Raw genomic sequence first — 19,768 nt, forward strand, 5'->3', positions numbered from 1 at the left:
GGGGCCTCCTGCTGCAGCTGCGCCGCTGGAGCACGATTTCTGTTCTCATCCTGAAGCAAAGTTCTTAACCTGAAACACTATTTCTGGGTTAGCGGAGTCTGTAACCTGAAGTGTATGTAATCTGAAGCGTTTGTAACCTGAGGTACCACTGTAGTGGTTTGGGGAAACGGAATCCTAACCTGGATCAATTGAGAAATCACACCAGATCACACTTAGGTTTTCCCTAATGGAGCAAATAGCGTTAGGGGAGGGGATTTTCACTGAGGGCCAGTGAGCCTTCTTGGTGCCCCAGTCCTGATCTGTACTGGGGCTCCCCCACAGCTGATGTTTGCCAAAATTTAAGGAGATGGGAAATTAGAAATCTTAGTTATTTCATTCAGATTTTTCCTCTGTTTTCTGCTCTTTCCTTCCTCATAATTGCCCCCTTACATACAAAATTTCAGCCGTCCACTGTTTGATGTTCTTAAATCTCCTTGTTGTATTCAGCTTCACCCTGCCCCCCTTTATATTAGACATATGAAGCAGATTACAAGGGAAAGCATTAAAACGATTAACGAGAGAAAGCCAACTCACATATTAGCCAGGAAATGCACATGTGTCTCAGTGTTGCTGTCACTGGGGAGAAACAGAACATAACCTCAATACTTCACTCCAGCTGCTGCAGGCTAGCACTACACAACTGAAGAGTATTTTGCTTTTTAAACAAAAAACATTCTCGGTCTCACCATCAGTATCATAGGAATATTAGACCTCTACTTTACCTAAGTGCCGTGACAATGAATTAAAAACAAAATAAGATGCTGGACATAGTACTCCAGATGTGCTCTGGCCAGCACAAAATAGAGTGGAATTATTGCTTCTCGTGGTCATTTAAATCACATTCAATGCACACTAAAAGCACGTGACTTCTCCCAAAGAATCATGGGAACTGTAGTTCGTTAAGGGTACTGAGGGCTGTAGCTCTGTAGGGTTAAACTACAGTTCCCAAGAGTCTCTGGGGAAAAGCCATGTGCTTTAAATATCTGGTGCGGATGTCACCTACATGTTCCTTGGTGGTGGATGGGACACACACACTGTTATGTACTGAGTTGAATAGGATCCAAAAGGCAGCAGTCTGATTGGTCCTAGAACAATATGATTCAGAATGCAGCAGTCTGATTGGTCCTAGAACAATAGGATTCAGAATGCAGCAGTCTGATTGGTCCTAGAACAATAGGATTCAGAATGCAGCAGTCTGATTGGTCCTAGAACAATAGGATTCAGAATAATAATAATAATAATAATTTATTATTTATACCCCGCCCATCTGGCTGGGCCTCCCCAGCCACTCTGGGCGGCTTCCATAAAAACCAAAAATACAATAAAATAGTCTGATTGGTCCACCCAATCCAGCTCCAGATGGAAGGGAATCCACAACCTGATTGGCCTACAGGAGAATCCCAGAATCAGCCAATCACGTGTGGCCCATTGTGTAAATAATGTATATAAAGCAGATATTTTGGGGAAACTTCCATTCCTCACTACTATGAGCTGAATAAAGAGCATGAAATCCACACTCGACTCCGAGTATATTTCACACACACACACACACACACACACACACACACACACACATTTCCAAATGTAAGCTGCACAATCACACTATCACACACACAAATGCACAATTATCTGTCATTGTAGAACATGAACTCATGGATCATGCATAGCACCTTCCGAAAAGTGGCCTGATGCAAATATTAGCCAGATCAGTGGCCTTCAGGAAGTCTTCGTGGAAGTAATGAAGCTGCAAGATGCAAGCCAGAAGGAAAGCACCAGGGAGCAGAATCCTTGCAAACAGCTCTATAGTGCTGAACCGCTCAAGACCCAGGTCTTTTAATCTGTCAAGGGGAAAGGAGAGAGATCCACCCATCACAACCCACTGGGAGGTAATTCACATAATAGGTTCTCAGTGTTAAGAAGGCAATGACTTCGATTCTGCCCTGTGTTTGTTCCATGCGATGCTGTTTCTGTTCTGCTGCAATTTGGCTTCTGACAAAAACTATGTTATTTGTCTCACCGCTTGCTGAGGTGGAATTTTACGTAATCAAATTTTGCAATTAATTGCAGTATCATTACCTTAAAGGTAAAGGTAAAGGGACCCCTCACCATTAGGTCCAGTTATGACCGACTCTGGGGTTGCGTCGCTCATCTCACTTTATTGGCCGAGGGAGCTGGCATACAGCTTCCGGGTCATGTGGCCAGCATGAATAAGCCACTTCTGGCGAACCAGAGCAGCGCACAGAAACGCCGTTTACCTTCCCGCCGGAGCAGTACCAATTTATCTACTTGCACTTTGACATGCTTTCGAACTGCTAGGTTGGCAGGAGCAGGGACCGAGCAATGGGAGCTCACCCCGTCGCGTGGATTCGAACCGCCAATCTTCTGATCGGCAAGCCCTAGGCTCTGTGGTTTAACCCACAGTGCCACCCGCGTCCCTTTGTCATTACCTTACCCCAGACCATCAATGCTGGGGCTGTTTGTTTCAATGCGAGTGAAATGCAGTGCAGGGAGGGGGAATTGACATCACTTATGTAGCGCTTGCAGAATAAAATTAGCAACAACAGTGAATAATAATTGCATTCCCTGGATTGATTTCCATTCTGGACATGGAATGAATAAGTGAACATCAGCAATTTCTGCTCCTGTTTCCATTTCTTTCAGCATTTTCCCTACTCAAGCTACCCAATCATTCCAGTGAGGTCCACCTAGTGCCACCATTGTCATCCTTTTGGTTCCAGGTAAAAACGTATTTCTTCTGCAAGGCATTTGACAGTTTATGATGATACACTGGACGATATGGTTTTGCAGCTGTTTTATTGGGTCTGTTTTATGGATATTGCAAAGCATTGTTCTTTTTTCTTTCCTTTTCAGTTCTACGTCGTGCTTTACGTTTCAAAGTTTTGTAAGTTGCTTAGAGACACAGTTGCATAGCAAGCCACTAATAAATTAAATAACTGATATAATCATTAATAATAATAATTCAGTCCCTGTTCTTTCATTTCCCCAGCATACAATAATCACTGGTTTAGATGTGAGGGGTTCCCCCACCCCTTTTCATTAGGAATAGTTCTAGTGCTCTGGTACTCCACAGATAAATAATGTTTGATATGGCAAATTCTGAAAATTGTGTTCAAATTGCACAGCTTACAATCCCAGGTCTCTGCAGGAAATTTTTGTGTGTGTTTCCTGGTATTTTAAGCCCCTCTCTCTCACACACAGACAACCATCTGTGCTGATTAGTTCCTGTTGCAGAGGTAGCACCAAAATGACCCAATTTGGTTGCCCAAATCCTTCCTCCTGAGAAAGAGACAGGTTCAGCCAACAGGGGGCAGAATTAACCCTCTTATAAAGAGCCAGAAAGAGAGCTCTTTAGGCAGATAAGCCAGGGAAGAACATCAGAGTCACAGCAAGCGGGCAGGGCTAACTTAATTCAACAGCAGCAAAAATCTACATTTTTAATTATTATTTTTTACTATTGCGCAATAGACCAGAGATGCTATAACGAATTTCAAGGTAAAATTTGGATTTGAATATTTTAAATGAGAGCCAGTGTGGTGATGCTGTTACCGTGTCAGAAACAAAAGACTTGGAAACCCAGCTTCAAATCCCCAGTCAGCCATGGAGACCACAGTAAATAAATGAAACAAAGCCCTTACCTCTCCTCTGATATCGCCAAGGTGTTTAGGAAAAACGCTGACACCATCTCAAATTGATAGGCATAGATAGCAATGAGCACCACCATGGAATAAAAAACAGTGGTGAGCCAGAAACTCTTCAGGATTCTTCTCCACATCTCATAATGAACCTGAAACCACATTTCCATATACCTTAGTACTGGTTCTGAACACAGTATGGTGGGCATTTTAGAAATGCATTTGTATAACAGGTGTGGGCTGGGCAAGTCAACCTGAACTGCAAAGCACTCGGTGTTCCTCCGCCCCATTCTGAAAACAAACCACAGAAAGTAATGAAAACATCATAATAATCTGGGCCAAATGGATGAAAGTGGGTATCTTCTAGTGGTCTTGTAGTAAGGTTAAAGCTTACTGGGAAATGATATATAATGAATTGAAAAAGATGTTTAGAATAATGCATATATATATATATATATATATATATATATATATATATATAGTGGTACCTCGGGTTAAGAACTTAATTCATTCCAGAGGTCCGTTCTTAACCTGAAACTGTTCTTAACCTAAGACACTACTTTAGCTAATAGGGCCTCCTGCTGCCACCGCACGATTTCTGTTCTCATCCTGAAGCAAAGTTTTTAACCCGAGGTACTGTTTCTGGGTTAGCGGAGTCTGTAACCTGAAACATCTGTAACCCGAGGTACCACTGTATGTGTGTGTGTGTGTGAATTATAGGGACAGAACTACCCAAACTATATAGAAATTTATTCATGTACAGTGGCAAGAATGTTACTTGCCCAAAAATGGAAAGAAGAAAGGAATATGCAGAAATGGCGGAACTTACTGGAAAAGTAAGAAAACAAGATAACAAACTTTTTATAAAATAATGGAAATGGTTTATTTAATATTTACAAATAAACTGTAAACAGATAAGAATATTGGCAGGATTATTGTACCCTGCAGGATTATTTTAATAACCTGCAGTTTTATATTTTCTGCATATTCCAAATTAACTTAACTTACTCATTTATTCATCTACTTTAAATATATAAAGTAGATGAATAAATGAGTAAGTTAAGTTAATTTGGAATATGCAGAAAATATAAAAAATGAATTTCAGGAACCGCAGAAAGAGGGGAAGGAAGTCAAATTTTGAAATGTTAAAATGATTGTACTATTATTGAAATGTACAAAATTGAAAATCATAAAGAAAGAAAGAAAGAAAGAAAGAAAGAAAGAAAGAAAGAAAGAAAGAAAGAAAGTGGGTATCTTTATCGCAGTCTGCATCCTTATTGGAACTATGTTTACACTGTTCAGAGAGAGAGTTCATAGATTTATAGTTGGAAGGGACCCTGGGGGTCATCTAGTCCAGCCCCAGAAGGTTGCCCACAAGTGCATGCAGACTCCATGCTGGAAAAGGCTCCCTACTCCTGCTTCAAGTTCTGTGAAGCACTGTATTCCGCAAATAGCCTAAACTAACTAAACTGACAGCTGACAGGTGACAAAGAGCTCATAAACCGCTGCTGCAGTTTTCTAATAGGAAAAAGCAGGAGTGCAAATGCCTCCGATTTCCAGGTTTGCTTACCTGGTACAAAGCCACACAAAGCAGAAAAAGCACAATGTAAAGAATTTTGTACAGGGCTACTTTGCCATTGAAGCTGACGATAAAGAACATGACAGAGCAGATGTAAATCCAGTATTTTACAAGCATCCCCTGCAGCGCAGAACCAAGGATGCCCAAAAGAATGTTTTGCGGATTGTCCGTTTCTGCAAGAGAGGAGGAGAATCATTCGGAAGCGTCATCAATATCGCCGAATCGTTCACAAGTATGCTCTAAAATAAAACTACTCCTCTCCCTCAAAAAACCGTTTTTCTTTCTCACTTATTATGCTTGCCTGTCACCTTCAAGGTTGCAACTCAAGAGAAATGCTCAACAAACATGGTGTCAGGAATTGCTCAGTGCTTAGAAGCAGACAAAACCCTTGCTTCCTTATTAATCGTCTTTGCCGCCCATTTGCTCTTCTGAACTAATTTTCCTGGGGTTGCTCCTGGACTGAATACAGATGGTAAAACCCACCTTTAAAAATACATATTAATAACAGTAGTAGTTCAGGGCTAACTTTACTAAGTATTAAATCTTCTTACCGGCCGCCCCATCTACTCTCACTCCCTTGAGTGATTCTTCCTCCTGTTTTCTCTGCCTTTGCTTCTGCATCATCCACTGCTTTAGCAACAGCCAGAAGGTAAACAGATATAAAATCTGCAATAGAAATCACATAGACATTTTAATAACAACAACCACCACCACCAACACCACCCCACACAACTGAGCCAACTCTAGGCAGCTTAATGGAATTATTTTATTGCATAGTTTTATCGTGGATGTTCCTATTTTAATGCTGTCAATGGGATTGCTTTATTGCCTACTTCAATTATGGATGTTTACATTTTAACACTTGTGTCATCGTCCTCCGTCCTGCAATGCCGCCACACGCAAAAGGGTGAGCGGGCTTGTAAACCGCTCAGTATAACAGGCATACTGTATACAGTGGTACCTCAGTTTACAAATTTAATCCGTTCCAGATGTCTGTTCTTAAACCGAAACCGTTCTTAAACCGAGGTGTGCTTTGCCTAATGAGGCCTTCCACTGCTGGTGCCCTTCCACCGTTCGGATTCGGTTCTTAGACCAAGGTAAAGTTCGCAAACCAGGACACTACTTCCGGTTTTGCGGAGTTTGTAAACTGAATAGTTCGTAAACAGGACTGTTCTTAAACCGAGGTGTTGGGAAACTGTGTACGTGCAGCTACTCGCACAGAGTCAGTTAAGGTTTGGCAGACAGCCAGAAGGCAATCTGAAGGAGTAAGTCTGCCTGGTGATAACAGAGACATGGAGACCGCTCCCTGATTGGTCAAGCTCTCTCAAGGGAGTGATAATTAATGGGCTACTAACTGGAATGTGTTAGTTCAGTGTTCGTGTTCAGAGTTCTGTGTGTCAGTGTAGGAGTTGTGAGTCGTGTCAGAGAGAGCCAGCAAAAGATCCATGTTCTGTTCCTGTAAATAGTCCACTATATATAATAAACACCTAACTACAAGTTCCTGGTTTCTGCTTCATCTATCCTGTCTGCAGCCAAGTCGCCAATTGCTTCCGTGGATTCTGCGTGTACTCTGCTAGGTCTGGCTAAGGTCCTGCAACTAGTCGGAAAGTTGCGAAACACCAAATAGGTTTTGCCAATAGGCAATAGGATCGCAACCAGTGTACATTAATTAATGAATAGATCAGCAACGATCTGCACAACTTTCCAAAGTCCCACAAAAGCAGCTACATCCTCATGCAATTCAATTCTCAAATCTTTTTTTGGCATATAGGCAAGATTCCAATAAGGTTCAGTACAATAAAATCGCTCAGCAAAATCTGCATCTAACAGTTAAGTTAATGTTGCATAACATTCACGGATCCTCATGGTGTGTTGCAGAAACCTGGCTACTATCTCCATCTTATCCCGGTCCTGACTTATTGCCTGGTACATGTGCTTAGGATCGCAGCCTGAAAGTAGAACCCAGAACTGAAGGAAGCTCACCTTGACTCCTAGATGGACACAGGGCAGTGAATAAGGCTTCAAATCCAAGTCCACGAGCAACGAGGCTGAAACTCCAGGAAACAGTTCCTCCTGGGAAACATGCAGGCCTGCAAAGAAATTGAGGACCACCAAGACATTTCCATAGGCAACAAGGAAAGGCGAGCTCCTCAAGGCGTAGAGGCGACGGTTGCGCAACATCCAAATGACACAAGACCAAATCAGCAGAACAAAAGTCAGCCAGCTGACATAAGTGATGCTCCAAACCTGGAAATGCATACATAAAATAGACAGACAGATGGATGCACACAGAGAGACATATATTTTGGGTAACACTGCAGTCCCAAACATCATGTAATCCACAACTGAACAAATATGGACTCCTAAAACTGTAGAAGAAGTCTAAATTAAGGCACACTTCTTCTAAACTATCTAGATCAGGGCCAGGGACCCTGTACCCTAATAAATAAAAATTAGCTGTACATACTTGCATGTTAAGGGATGCGGGTGGCGCTGTGGGTTAAACCACAGAGCCTAGGACTTGCCGATCAGAAGGTTGGCAGCTCGAATCCCCGCCACGGGGTGATCTCCCGTTGCTCGGTCCCTGCTCCTGCCAACCTAGCAGTTCGAAAGCACGTCAAAGTGCAAGTAGATAAATAGGTACCGCTCCGGCGGGAAGGTAAACGGCGTTTCCGTGCACTCCTCTGGTTCACCAGAAGCGTCTTAGTCATGCTGGCCACATGACCTGTACGCCGGCTCCCTCAGCCAATAAAGCGAGATGAGCGCCGCAACCCCAGACTCGGTCACGACTGGACCTAATGGTCAGGGGTCCCTTTATCTTTACCTTACTTGCCTTTACCTTACTTTACCTTTACCTTACTTGCATGTTAATATTGATATCTGAAGTTATGTGCAGCTATAACTCTGAAATTGCTACATACATGTCTTTGACTAAGGGTGCCTTCAGACTACAGTACTTTCCAGGACAGATTCAAGCGCATATTGGAAATTTAGGTTTGCAGAGTTAGATTAAAGTGCTCTCTCACCGTAGCACCACAAATCCTTTTTTTAAAAAGTGATAATGTGGGACTAACCTCCATCTTTCCATGCACACAGAAGGAGGTTTTATTTCAGTCTGTATCTTACCATCATGACAATCAATGCAGTGATGTAGCTCTGATTCATAAGGAATTGTGCCAATGCTAAAAAGGTACTAGGCCTATTTTCTTCAGTGCCCTGTTCACCATCAGTTTCTGATGCATTTTCAGAGCATGTCTCATCTGCAAGAAATGCAAAAATTTTAGCAAAGGGTAAAGTAACCAAAACAACAACAACACACACACCAGTGTCTGGCTTCAGTTAATAAAGTTTTGGAGACTTTGCCGTGTTATATTTAAGCACACCTCTCTCTTACCTGCCCATTTCCCCCTATAAATGACCCATACAGCACCATGATCCTTTTCCCTTGGAAAATGCGATTTTGAAAAATGCAATGGCTAAAATAACATCAAGGGGAAGCCTGAGATTCTAGGTTATAACTGCATTCCTTGATAATAACAAAGAGTTGTTGTTGTTTGTTGTTCTTAGAAAGAAGAATAAGAGAAAAGCAAAGATGAAAATTTAAGAAGAGTAAGAGCAATTAGGCTTCTGTAATGTACTTCAGTCAATATGCCTACCAAGGTGGTTTACAACAAGGATTAAAGCATTTTACACATTTAAAATCACAGAAGAATTCCATATCTTTCATCAACTGAAATCTTGGCAAACTGCAATGCCCCAAGGGTGCAAAAATGACCATACATTGAATAAAGCCTTACAAAGGAGCCATCGCACAGGAAAATATACCTGAGAAGGAAAGGTTGTGTCCTTCATTGATGTAGGCATTCACATCACAGCTACGATGACTTTGACACTGCAAAAGGAGAGTACTCTGAAAGCTTCCATTTGTCACATAAACCTCCTGAGCAGGGGGAAAGAAAAAAAAAGGTTGAAAATTTTGATTTTGTACAACAGAGGTTTCACAAAGTCCGGTCTCAAAGTTGCATGAATACCATAATCCCAAGTGGGGAGAATTTCCAGAGGTACCACTTACTTTGAACAGGAAATGCATCACATTTTGTCATATCAGGGACCAGTGGGACAGTAGTGCTGGATCTCTACACGATGGCCCCCATAGCCACACACACAAGTGCAGACACACATATTAATGTGGAAATGGCAGTGGTGGACTTTGGGGTCTCACATTTCAGCGGCACCCAGTGTGATGCTAAAGTTCAGCACCCTCTCACGCTCCATTCTAAATAGTAGCAACTCCCTGAGGCGTCCCCGAGGTTCTGCACCCAGTGCAACCAAACTGGTCGTGCTTCCCTAAATCCACCTCCCAAAATGGGATGGAATTGAGTCACGATTAAATACATGTGAAATTGACATGGGCTGGAGAAAAACTGGTCCATCCAACAAAAGCAACAATATACAGCCAAAATCCAATCAGAAAACAGACAGGCATTCCAGACCTCGAGAGATACAGCTGGCAATGCATGTCGTATTTGACTCTATCCCATACCTTAGGAGGCAGAGCCCATCGCTGGAGCATCATGACCAGAGTGTAATAGAGGACAAGGAGCGCAAGAGGATTCAGAGCCACTGGCCAGCTGAGCTGGGGATGAACCTGGAGCTTCCAGGGCACAGTGATGTTTGTCTTAATAAGTGGCACTAAGCCCAGGACCCTAGAGAAATGGAGAAAATGGTGAAGAGGTTGCTGCTACTTGATCTTTGTGGAAACAGGAGAAGAAAAACAATAATGCCAAAGAAAGACTAATTTACCTGTAGTCGCCAACTCCTAGGGGCCGAGGTCCCTTCGGCCCCCCCAATAAAATATTTGAGGGTGGCAGCCCCCCCCCAAAGTTGATGGGCATTGCCATTAAAATGTTGTGTGTGCTCCGTGTCATGAGATTGATTATACGGGGCATGGCTTGCCTGGACCTGCCCCCCCCCATATTTTATTTAAGTTGGCACCCCTGATCATCACCGAAAAAGTGCAGCATCGCTTGTGTGAATGGGGCATCATATAGATCAAGGCCCCAAGCAGAACTTTAATTTCATTGGAAATAATAATAATAATAATAATAATAATAATAATAATATATTTGTACCCCACCCATCTGGCTGGATTTCCCCAGCCACTCTGTGCAGCTTACAGTACATATAAAAACATAGTAAAACCTCAAACATTAAACACCTCCCGATGCAGGGCTGCCTTCAGATGTTTTCTAAAAATCAGATAGTTGTTCACTTCCTTAACATCTGATGGGCGGGCGTTCCACAGGGAGGGTGCAGGAACTGCTGCCATTGCTGCTTGAATGGCAGGATCTGATCAAATTGAAAGGCACTTTGATCAAGCAGAGGGAGGCTTCCACCAGCAAAATAGGGAGGGAAATTATTTATGCTGTATCCAGGACAGCTGTTTACCAGCTCCATCTGGTATGCAGGCTGAGACCCTATCTGCCCGCAAACTGTCTTGCCAGAGTGGTGCATGCTCTAGTTATCTCCCGCTTGGACTACTGCAATGCGCTCTATGTGGGGCTACCTTTGAAGGTGACCCAGAAACTACAACTAATCCAGAATGCGGCAGCTAGACTGGTGACTGGGAGCGGCCACTGAGACCACATAACACCAGTCTTGAAAGACCTACACTGGTTTCCACTATGTTTCTGAGCACAATTCAAAGTGTTGATGCTGACCTTTAACGCCCTAAACGGCCTTGGTCCAGTATACCTGAAGGAGCGTCTCCTCCCCCATCATTCTGCCCGGACACTGAGGTCCAGCGCCGAGGGCCTTCTGGTGGTTCCCTCACTGTGAGAAGCCAAATTACAGGAAACCAGGCAGAGGGCCTTCTCGATAGTGGCACCCGCCCTGTGGAACGCCCTCCCACCAGATGTCAAAGAGAAGAACAACTATCAGACTTTTAGAAGACATCTGAAGGCAGCCCTCTTTAGGGAAGCTTTTAATGTTTAACAGACCACTGTATTTTAATACTTTGTTGGAAGCCGCCAAGAGTGGCCGGGGAAACGCAGCCAGATGGGCGGGGTATAAATAATAAATTCTATTCTATTCTATTCTATGCTGATTCCACCTCTTCCTTGCAGCTGCCCCCTAATCTGTTCCAGGGGGCTGGGGGACCCTTCGGAACAATGTGGGGAGTGGGGAACTGCAGGGGGAAGGAGAATCATGGCGGATAAGCCTATGATCTATCTACCTCGTCAGAGGCAGCATGGCCCTGTGTACTAGTTTCTGAAAGGTACAAGTAGGAAGAATGATGTTGCGCTCAGGTTCTGCTTCTGAGTTTCCCATAAGCACCTGTGACAACATGATGCCGGACTTGACGGTTTAATCCAGGAGGGTTCTTATTTTTTTGATTGGTTATAACTGGAGGGAACACTAGTACATATAATCCTCAGTTCTTAACCGGAACCAAGGTCTGCTGTGCTTTCTCTTACATACCATCTTCTTCAGCGTGTGAGTTTGATCTTTTTACCTGGCATAAATGTCTTCAGGAGGAACCAGGTCCTGGAAGTACGGTAGCTGGTACAGGTAAAAAGCACCTAGGTGCCCTGCACTGAATATTGCAACCAAAACACACAAACTGTTGAAGGCAACTGGGCTGATTGGCCGATGGCAAGACCACCAGGAGCACAGGCCTAGGAAGATGAGGAAATAAACTGCAGAAGTTGCCGAAGGTAGGATGATGCCTATGGATAAAGAAACGAAATGCAAAATTTCAGGTATGCATGGAAAACTGGGTTTGGCTGCGTATGCAGCATGCATTTAAAGTGCATGTAATTCTCCCACAGAATCATGGGCAATGTCATCTGTTAAGGGGTGGGAGGGAATTTCAGTTCTATGAGGGGTAAACTATAGTTCTTGGGATTCTTTAGGGGAAGTCATATGCTTTAAATGTATGCATCCTTTGTCTCTGGCAGACTTACGACAATTTAGAACAGGAAGCTGCAGTCCCTCTCACATATTAAACATTTGTTGATAAAAACCGGAGAATATTACTAGAGGAGCATGCATGCACTGGAGAACTCTTGAGAGACAACTTGCACATGTGAATGGCCCATCAGAGAGGGAAATGTCACAGGTGGAGACTGACACACATCACCTTGCATTACTTCCCCTCCCCCCTCAGTAGAGTCCAGTTCAGTCATTCAGCTGTCAGTCATGAAACACACAGTAAAATAGTGCGGAACATTTCTACCTGCTAAGCCTAACAGAAGCACGACGGCCAGTTTCCCAGCACTGCTGAATAGACCTTCACAAATGATCCTCAAGGCCGCTAGGAACAAAGTGAGTTTCAGAAGGAACCTTTGTTGGCCGTTCTCCAGATTATCCTGCCCAGGTGAACCTTCCATTTCCTCATCATCAGTATTGTCAGTTTCTGCTTCAGATTCCTGCAGATCCAGAAACAATGAAATAAGAATCAATTCATAGCTGGGATAGCTCAGTCAGTAGAGATGTGGGGCCCAGAGCAAAAATTTTGGGAGTTGGGCCCACTTGACTGCCCCTTAATAATGTCTCTGGTTCTGAGACATCATAATGCAAGTATTTTGTCCTGCAGCATGGAGACTGTTCTGATACTCTAGCAATCACTTCGACGTTTCACTTGGAACAAAAGCATGGTGTGCCCACAATGCCGTTTCACCTAGTTATCATGGTTGTTCTTCAAACTGCCAAAGTGTTCGATGTCCCTAAATAGATGAAGGCGATTGCTAGAAGAGAGATAAGCTCATCCTGAGTCTTTTGCAACCCGGTTTATGTCACGCTTCAGCCTAATGAATGAGCAACCTCGCTGAAGACAAAGATATGAAAGCTCAGAATACAAAGCCTGGAAGTCGGTGCAAATAATCCATCATTAAATATTTCTTAGTCTGCGGCTCATCGTGCAAGATTAATGCATTCCAGCTGGTTGTCCCTGCTGAGAGGGGTAAAGGAAAGCACACATCACAACTCGGGAGCTTAAGAAGATCCCTGCGGATCTATCTAGCATCCTGTTCTCCCACCATATGTGGGAGACACCCTCCTATGTCCTGTCCTAGTAACAATCCCTTTGTTTCAATACATCCAGCAGCCGATGTGATCCAGAAACAGGTAGTGTGAGGAGAGGAAATGTACTATAATCTAATAACATAGTCCTGCTGGAGCAGACCAAAGGCCCACCTAGTCTAGCATCCTGTTCTCACAGTGGAGAACCTGACGCATGCAAGAGGATTTGTGACAGCTCTGATTCCCAGCAACTGTTATGCAGAAATGTTCAGCTTCTGACAGTGTAGGCAGCTCCATCAAAAACATTATCCTCCATATATTTTGCCTAATCCTCTTTCTAAAGCCCGCCAAACTTGTGGCCATCCCTATATCAGGTGAGAGCAAATTTACCATGTGCTGCGTGAAGAAGTTCTGTCTTTCGTCTGCCCTGAATCTTCTAACATTCAGCATTGTTCCAGAATTACGAAAGAGGGAGGAAAATATGCACCCCTATCCACTTTCTTATGCACCTCTATCACATCCCCCCTTACTTGTCTTTTTTTTTTTTTCTAAACCAAAAAGTCCAAATATTATAATTTTTCTCCGTAGGTGAATTGCTCCTAACCCTGGATCATTTTGGTTGCCCTTTTCTGAAATTTAGCTTAAGAACATATGTATAGTTAGGGTTTCCCCCACTAACCAGATAGAGTGAACTATTTAAATTGTTTAAACCTTGGTCTATTGTTAGCTCAGTAATGAAATATTTGAAGAGCGGCATGCTTAATCTAGCCCATAATTCATTTATGCATTTAATGTGTTGTGTAAATGCATTTATATATTATGTATGTTTCTGCTGGGTTTTGTTTCTCATATTACATAATAACTCAAAATAATAATAAAAAGGGAAAGCACTTGTTCTTATTCATATACTGTGTCCAGTTCTGGGCACCACAGTTCAAGAAGGACACTGACAAAATGGAATGTGTCCAGAGGAGGGCAACCAAAATGGTCAAAGGCCTGGAAACGATGCCTTATGAGGAACGGCTAAGGGAGCTGGGCATGTTTAGCCTTGAGAAGAGGAGGTTAAGGGGTGATATGATAGCCATGTTCAAATATATAAAAGGATGTCACATAGACGAGGGAGAAAGGTTGTTTTCTGCTGCTCCAGAGAAGCGGACACGGAGCAATGGATCCAAACTACAAGAAAGAAGATTCCACCTAAACATTAGGAAGAGCTTCCTGACAGTAAGAGCTGTTCGACAGTGGAATTTGCTGCCAAGGAGTGTGGTGGAGTCTCCTTCTTTGGAGGTCTTTAAGCAGAGGCTTGACAACCATATGTCAGGAGTGCTCTGATGGTGTTTCCTGCTTGGCAGGGGGTTGGACTCCATGGCCCTTGTGGTCTCTTCCAACTCTATGATTCTATGATTCTATATGCTACAAGGCCAAGAAATTTGAACGCAGGTCTACATAATTACCATTTCCTCTTCCATCTCTTCTTCATCATTGCAAGGAAACAGGTCTTGGTTCCTTGGATGAAGCTGGGCTTTTCGGTTGAGAAGCTTGACCATCTTCTTGCAAAGTTGTGTGATTGTGAGACTGGTGAGAAACATTCCAATATCAGGAGCCAAAAGACAAATGATGTTCCAAGCATTGAGATTGCTAAACCTAAAGAAAAGAAGGTGCATAGGGTTAAAGGCTTTGCATTCAAGAAGGGCAAAGTTCCCTGAATCTGCCACACATTCAGTGCTCCGTATCTTGCTTAGATATCACTTTGGGGAAACATGCCCCCACCCACAATGTTCCTCCAACATGGTGTACAATAGTTAATCAATATGCAATGCATAAAAATGAAAACGTAAGATAAAAATTAAGTCTTACCTCGGAAAACCAAAGTGGCACAGCACTTTCTCCCATAAGAAATCTTTTTTAAAAAGGAAAAGAACCATAGTTATAGACTCAGTGGGGTGGTCAAGATTGCTGATGATAGCACATTGTTCAGGGTGGTAGAAACAAAAGCATCCCTCTAAACTGGGTGAATGGGTATTAAAATGGGGAACACAATTCAACACAGGCAAATGTAAAATGCAAAAACCTAACTTCCCAGTTGCTGGGAATTATAGATGGGCAGAATATTGCAATAGCATCTTTCTTAAATCATTCCTATATGATGTTGAGCAGACATTACCATTAGGTGGTAGGTAATGGAAAACAATCTGAAAAGCTGCTTGAACCGCAAGGAAAATGAAGCTAGTGTAGGTGATCGCGCTAAGCATCTGCCCGGTGGACCCTGAAAAATAAAAATGTAGACTTTATTTTCATGGACCCCACCACCAAAAGAGAGAGCATAGGAAAATTTAAACTGGCTATACCTTTGAGACCCCACACCTCTGCCTTTTCTGGTGGCATTTTTTGAGGGGAAACGGAGAAATGTTGGAGGGTATGGAACTCCACTCCAGGAACTTTTGCAAGTTCTTAGGGTACAGGCCGGTCCTACCATTAGGCAGGACCTCAGGTGGCAGACACTGGGGTACCAAGAGTGGCAGCAAAATGTTGAGGGTGGGCAGAGCTGTGTGTGCACCCTCTAAGCTAGAACTTTCTTCTCAGGGGAGGTAGAGAATTTTGTCCTATCACCAGTGCTCAAGCAAAATTCAAATGCAACTCTAGTAGGCCTCTCTGTATGTGGAAATGGAGGGAGGGCATCAAAAAGTTTTGTGTTGGCCCCACTAGCCTGGCTGTGTCCCTACTTCATGGAGTACAGTCCTCTGATTGAAGATGTCCTCTCTTTGAAGAGCTGTCTGTCTGGAACAAGTATTCTTGGTTTGTTTGTTTTTTGATTATGTATTTTGTGTTTTTATATTGTGAACCGCCCTGAGACATGTGGGTATATACAAATCTAATTAATAATAATAATAATAATAATAATAATAATAATAATAATGGTTTAAACAGGGCTATTTTTCAACCGGAACTCGCTAGAACTCAGTTCTGGCACCTCTCAGGTGGGCGCCATTGCCATTATAAGAGAAGAAGGGAGGCCTTCATGGCGAGTTCCGGCACCTCTTTTTCTAGAAAAATAGTACTGGGTTTAAAGATCAAGAACCCCAGGAAGGGAGTACAATGAGGGCCTTCAAACTGCCTGTTAACTGTTAAGTTGTGGGCGAACATATCAGACAACACAGTGATTCTTCAAACAGCTCTTTATTATTCACAGGCCAGAACAGAACTGAACTGAAGGGTTCAGCCAGCCTACTTATATAGAGCTCCAGTACAACGTAACTGTAACAACTTTCTGTAACTATTCAATCACTGAACGTCACTTTCGACCCCTTATTTGCATATGGTAAAGGTAAAGGTAAAGGTACCCCTGCCCGTACGGGCCAGTCTTGCCAGACTCTAGGGTTGTGCGCTCATCTCACTCTATAGGCCAGGAGCCAGCGCTGTCCGCAGACACTTCCGGGTCACGTGGCCAGCGTGACAAGCTGCATCTGGCGAGCCAGCGCAGCACACGGAACGCCGTTTACCTTCCCGCTGGTAAGCGGTCCCTATTTATCTACTTGCACCCGAGGGTGCTTTCGAACTGCTAGGTTGGCAGGCGCTGGGACCGAACGATGGGAGCGCACCCCGCCGCGGGGATTCGAACCGCCGACCATGCGATCGGCAAGTCCTAGGCGCTGAGGTTTTACCCACAGCGCCACCCGCGTCCCTCTATTTGCATATGGGGACCTGAGTAAAAACTATCTACAGTATCCCCCTGCTGGCCCAGGGTGAGAACTTCAGTACTTAACACCAACAATTAGCACTTAGAAGAGCTCCCCACCCATGATCTGAAACTTTCAGCAATTTGCCTACCTTTCATGGTGACAGCATTTGGTTTGGGGAACAGCGGCAGGAGCAGCAAGAAGAAGAGATAGACCACAGAAAGCCCATTGTATCTGAAACCTATAGCTAGGGAAACAACCAAGCATTACATAAGAAAACCCTCAGCATGAGATGCGAGAAAGCCTACAGCTTACCATTTAATAAATAGGAAGCTTCCTTGTTCCAGGTCAGGCTATTTGTGCATCTAGCTCAATATATTAGTAGGAGTGGCTCTCTGGGATATCAGGCAGAAATCTGCCCATCTCTTGCTATCTAATCCTTTTAACTGGAAGTGCCAGAACCTGAACTCAAGGCCTTCTGAATGCCAGCCATGCAGACCCTCCAAGTGTCCCTATTTTCCGCGGGCCGGATTTAGAAGGCAATTGGGCCAGATCCAGCCCCCAGGCCTTAGGTTGCCTACCCATGTTTTATAATGTTTTATTATGTTTTTTATATATGTTGGAAGCTGCCCAGGGTGGCTGGGGCAACCCAGTCAGATGGGCAGGGTATAAATAATAAAATAATTATGATGATGATGTAACAGGACGTCCCTATTTTCATTGAAGAAATGTTGGTAGAGTCATGTGCTCTACCAACAGAGCTATGCAGATCTTCCCTGAGGCCTGGGTCAGGAGTATTGTTGGAATAAAGTTATAAACTCAAATCAAAAAGCAGCTAGTCCCTGGTGAGGGCTCCCAGCCAGCTTAGCCCTCTGAGGCAAGGGGCAAGTGTATTTGGCTGCCCACCCCTCTCCACGGGTCTGTCTACCACTGAACGATGGCGCCTCTCTGAGAGCTTTTGCCCAACATGAGCCTTGAAACACCAACATGAGTTTAAGAGTCCATCCCAAACAATATGGCTTTAAACATAGGCTACAACTTTCTGCAAGGCTGCAACTTAATGCTTTACATGGGAGTAAATCCCACTGAACACAGTGAGTCTGGCTCATTCTGCAGATTGCTGTTTGAGCCGGTTCAGCAGTAAAACATGGGTTTTCCCCGGGGAAGTGTCAGGGCAAAAATAAACTGCTCAGATGCAGAGCTATAAAGTGTGGAGCTGTGCTTGGGAAGCCCAGTGCAAAAGGAAGTCCAGAGAGCCCTTACTTCCAGGTAAGTCTATATAGGAATGCAGCAACAGCAGCAATTGTCTAATGTCCTGTTTGTCTTCGCCCAGCATTACATTATGAATTGCTTGCTCACGTAACATATAAAGCAGCACACCTACTTCCTCCTGCTAAAATGGCTGTGCAATTTTCCCATAAAATAGCCTGTCTGATTTCTTTCCAAAGGAATGCATGAGTCCAATTGATACGATTTGTTTATTTATTTCTTTTAATGCCATAGCAGCTACGTATAGCAGGGTTCTATTTTGCGGCGGCACCAGAGCACAAAAGCCATTCAATGGGACCTTCTGCCTGGATAGCAGCAGCCCTACAGCCCTGGCTAGTTGACAACTACGGTTTCTGGATCCAATGGAACACCATAGAATGTTTTTCTCCAAAACATTTAATCCTCTGGGCATTCTTACACATCGGCTATCAGAAACTTTTATAGCACCAGAAGCCACATCCCATAAATGTGTGAACTACAGTGATTAAAAATAAATAAATCTCCCCTCTGCAAATAATTACAAAGCAAGCAACTCAAAACTACAATATCAATTTAATTAATGCAATGGATGCAGTCCAGACAAAGCTGAGCACTTTTAACTCTCACTGATTTCTGCGGGAGAGACTTAAGTACGTGCATTTGCATCAGTTTAAAAACTGCTCACCTTTGGCTGGATTGTGTGCAGTTGGTTGAATTCCATTCAACTGACCTAAGTCACTCAGTTTCATTCCTGATGCAAGTCCGCTGAATTAGTGAAATTTCATTTCCTTGCACTCTCTTATTTCCCTTATAAACATGATGCAACATAAAGTCTTTAAGGCATAAGTGGAAATGTCTTACCTGCTGCCAAGGGGAGTGACAGACCTAATCTGAAAATTAACCCACAGGCTAAACTATTTGCCATGGTCTCCTCTGTCCAGCATCAGGACGGAGATATCAGCGAAGTAGGTTGCAGCTATTGCCCCAGCCTTCTGACCCAATGGCTAAAGGAAACTGCGCCGAGCTTTTAAACTCTCATTCCAAATATGGTCAGCCTACCAATCAATGGCTCTGTATTAATTTTTTACAAAAAGTAATACAAAAACTGGTAAATCTCCAGTAATCTTCATGTTCTGTAAAATGGGAAGTATTGATCTACCTGGACTTTCTCCTCCTCCCCCCTCCCACACACTTGAATCCTAATTTTCCTTTGCAGCTGAACAAGTAGGCTGGTGCTTGGCTTTCAGGCATCAATCTCCTTTTCTTCCTCAAGTTTCCCTTACTTGTCTGTTTTCCAGATCAAAGTAACCAGTCAGAACAGAATCAGCCTTCAATCAGCAGTTAGGAATTTCTCCAATCTCCCAACAATTTGATCTGTTGTTGCTTTTTCCTTCGGTGTGACACTCCTTTACCCACTGAATGTATAACTCTCAGGAATGATCACAAAACTTTAATTCCAAGCTGTGTTTTAGTTGCAAACCACGAAGGGTCTTGGTGGCACGTGATGAGGTTGTTTGTTGAAAGTCTCCATCCACTTCATAAATGTTAAT

At 43.4% G+C, this 19,768-nt stretch overlaps 1 protein-coding gene across 1 annotated transcript in view; it reads right to left on the reverse strand.

Moving 5' to 3' along the window:
• LOC310764420 (piezo-type mechanosensitive ion channel component 2-like) overlaps nucleotides 1–19,768 on the reverse strand; it is a 66,816-nt gene that overhangs the window by 42,549 nt on the left and 4,499 nt on the right. The window contains exons 2-16 of the mRNA XM_083618259.1: nucleotides 17,122–17,217; nucleotides 15,458–15,559; nucleotides 15,151–15,193; nucleotides 14,748–14,937; nucleotides 12,509–12,701; nucleotides 11,786–11,999; nucleotides 9,815–9,977; nucleotides 9,097–9,211; nucleotides 8,398–8,531; nucleotides 7,255–7,518; nucleotides 5,823–5,937; nucleotides 5,263–5,444; nucleotides 3,696–3,844; nucleotides 1,710–1,877; nucleotides 574–615 (exon numbers count right to left, since the gene is read on the reverse strand). Of these exons, the coding sequence (XP_083474385.1) occupies nucleotides 574–615; nucleotides 1,710–1,877; nucleotides 3,696–3,844; nucleotides 5,263–5,444; nucleotides 5,823–5,937; nucleotides 7,255–7,518; nucleotides 8,398–8,531; nucleotides 9,097–9,211; nucleotides 9,815–9,977; nucleotides 11,786–11,999; nucleotides 12,509–12,701; nucleotides 14,748–14,937; nucleotides 15,151–15,193; nucleotides 15,458–15,559; nucleotides 17,122–17,217 (2,170 nt within the window). The remainder of the gene's footprint in view (nucleotides 1–573; nucleotides 616–1,709; nucleotides 1,878–3,695; nucleotides 3,845–5,262; nucleotides 5,445–5,822; nucleotides 5,938–7,254; nucleotides 7,519–8,397; nucleotides 8,532–9,096; nucleotides 9,212–9,814; nucleotides 9,978–11,785; nucleotides 12,000–12,508; nucleotides 12,702–14,747; nucleotides 14,938–15,150; nucleotides 15,194–15,457; nucleotides 15,560–17,121; nucleotides 17,218–19,768) is intronic.

Source organism: Podarcis filfolensis (genome assembly GCF_964270895.1).
Source record: "Podarcis filfolensis genome assembly, chromosome: 6".
NCBI classification, from domain to species: Eukaryota; Metazoa; Chordata; class Lepidosauria; order Squamata; family Lacertidae; genus Podarcis; species Podarcis filfolensis.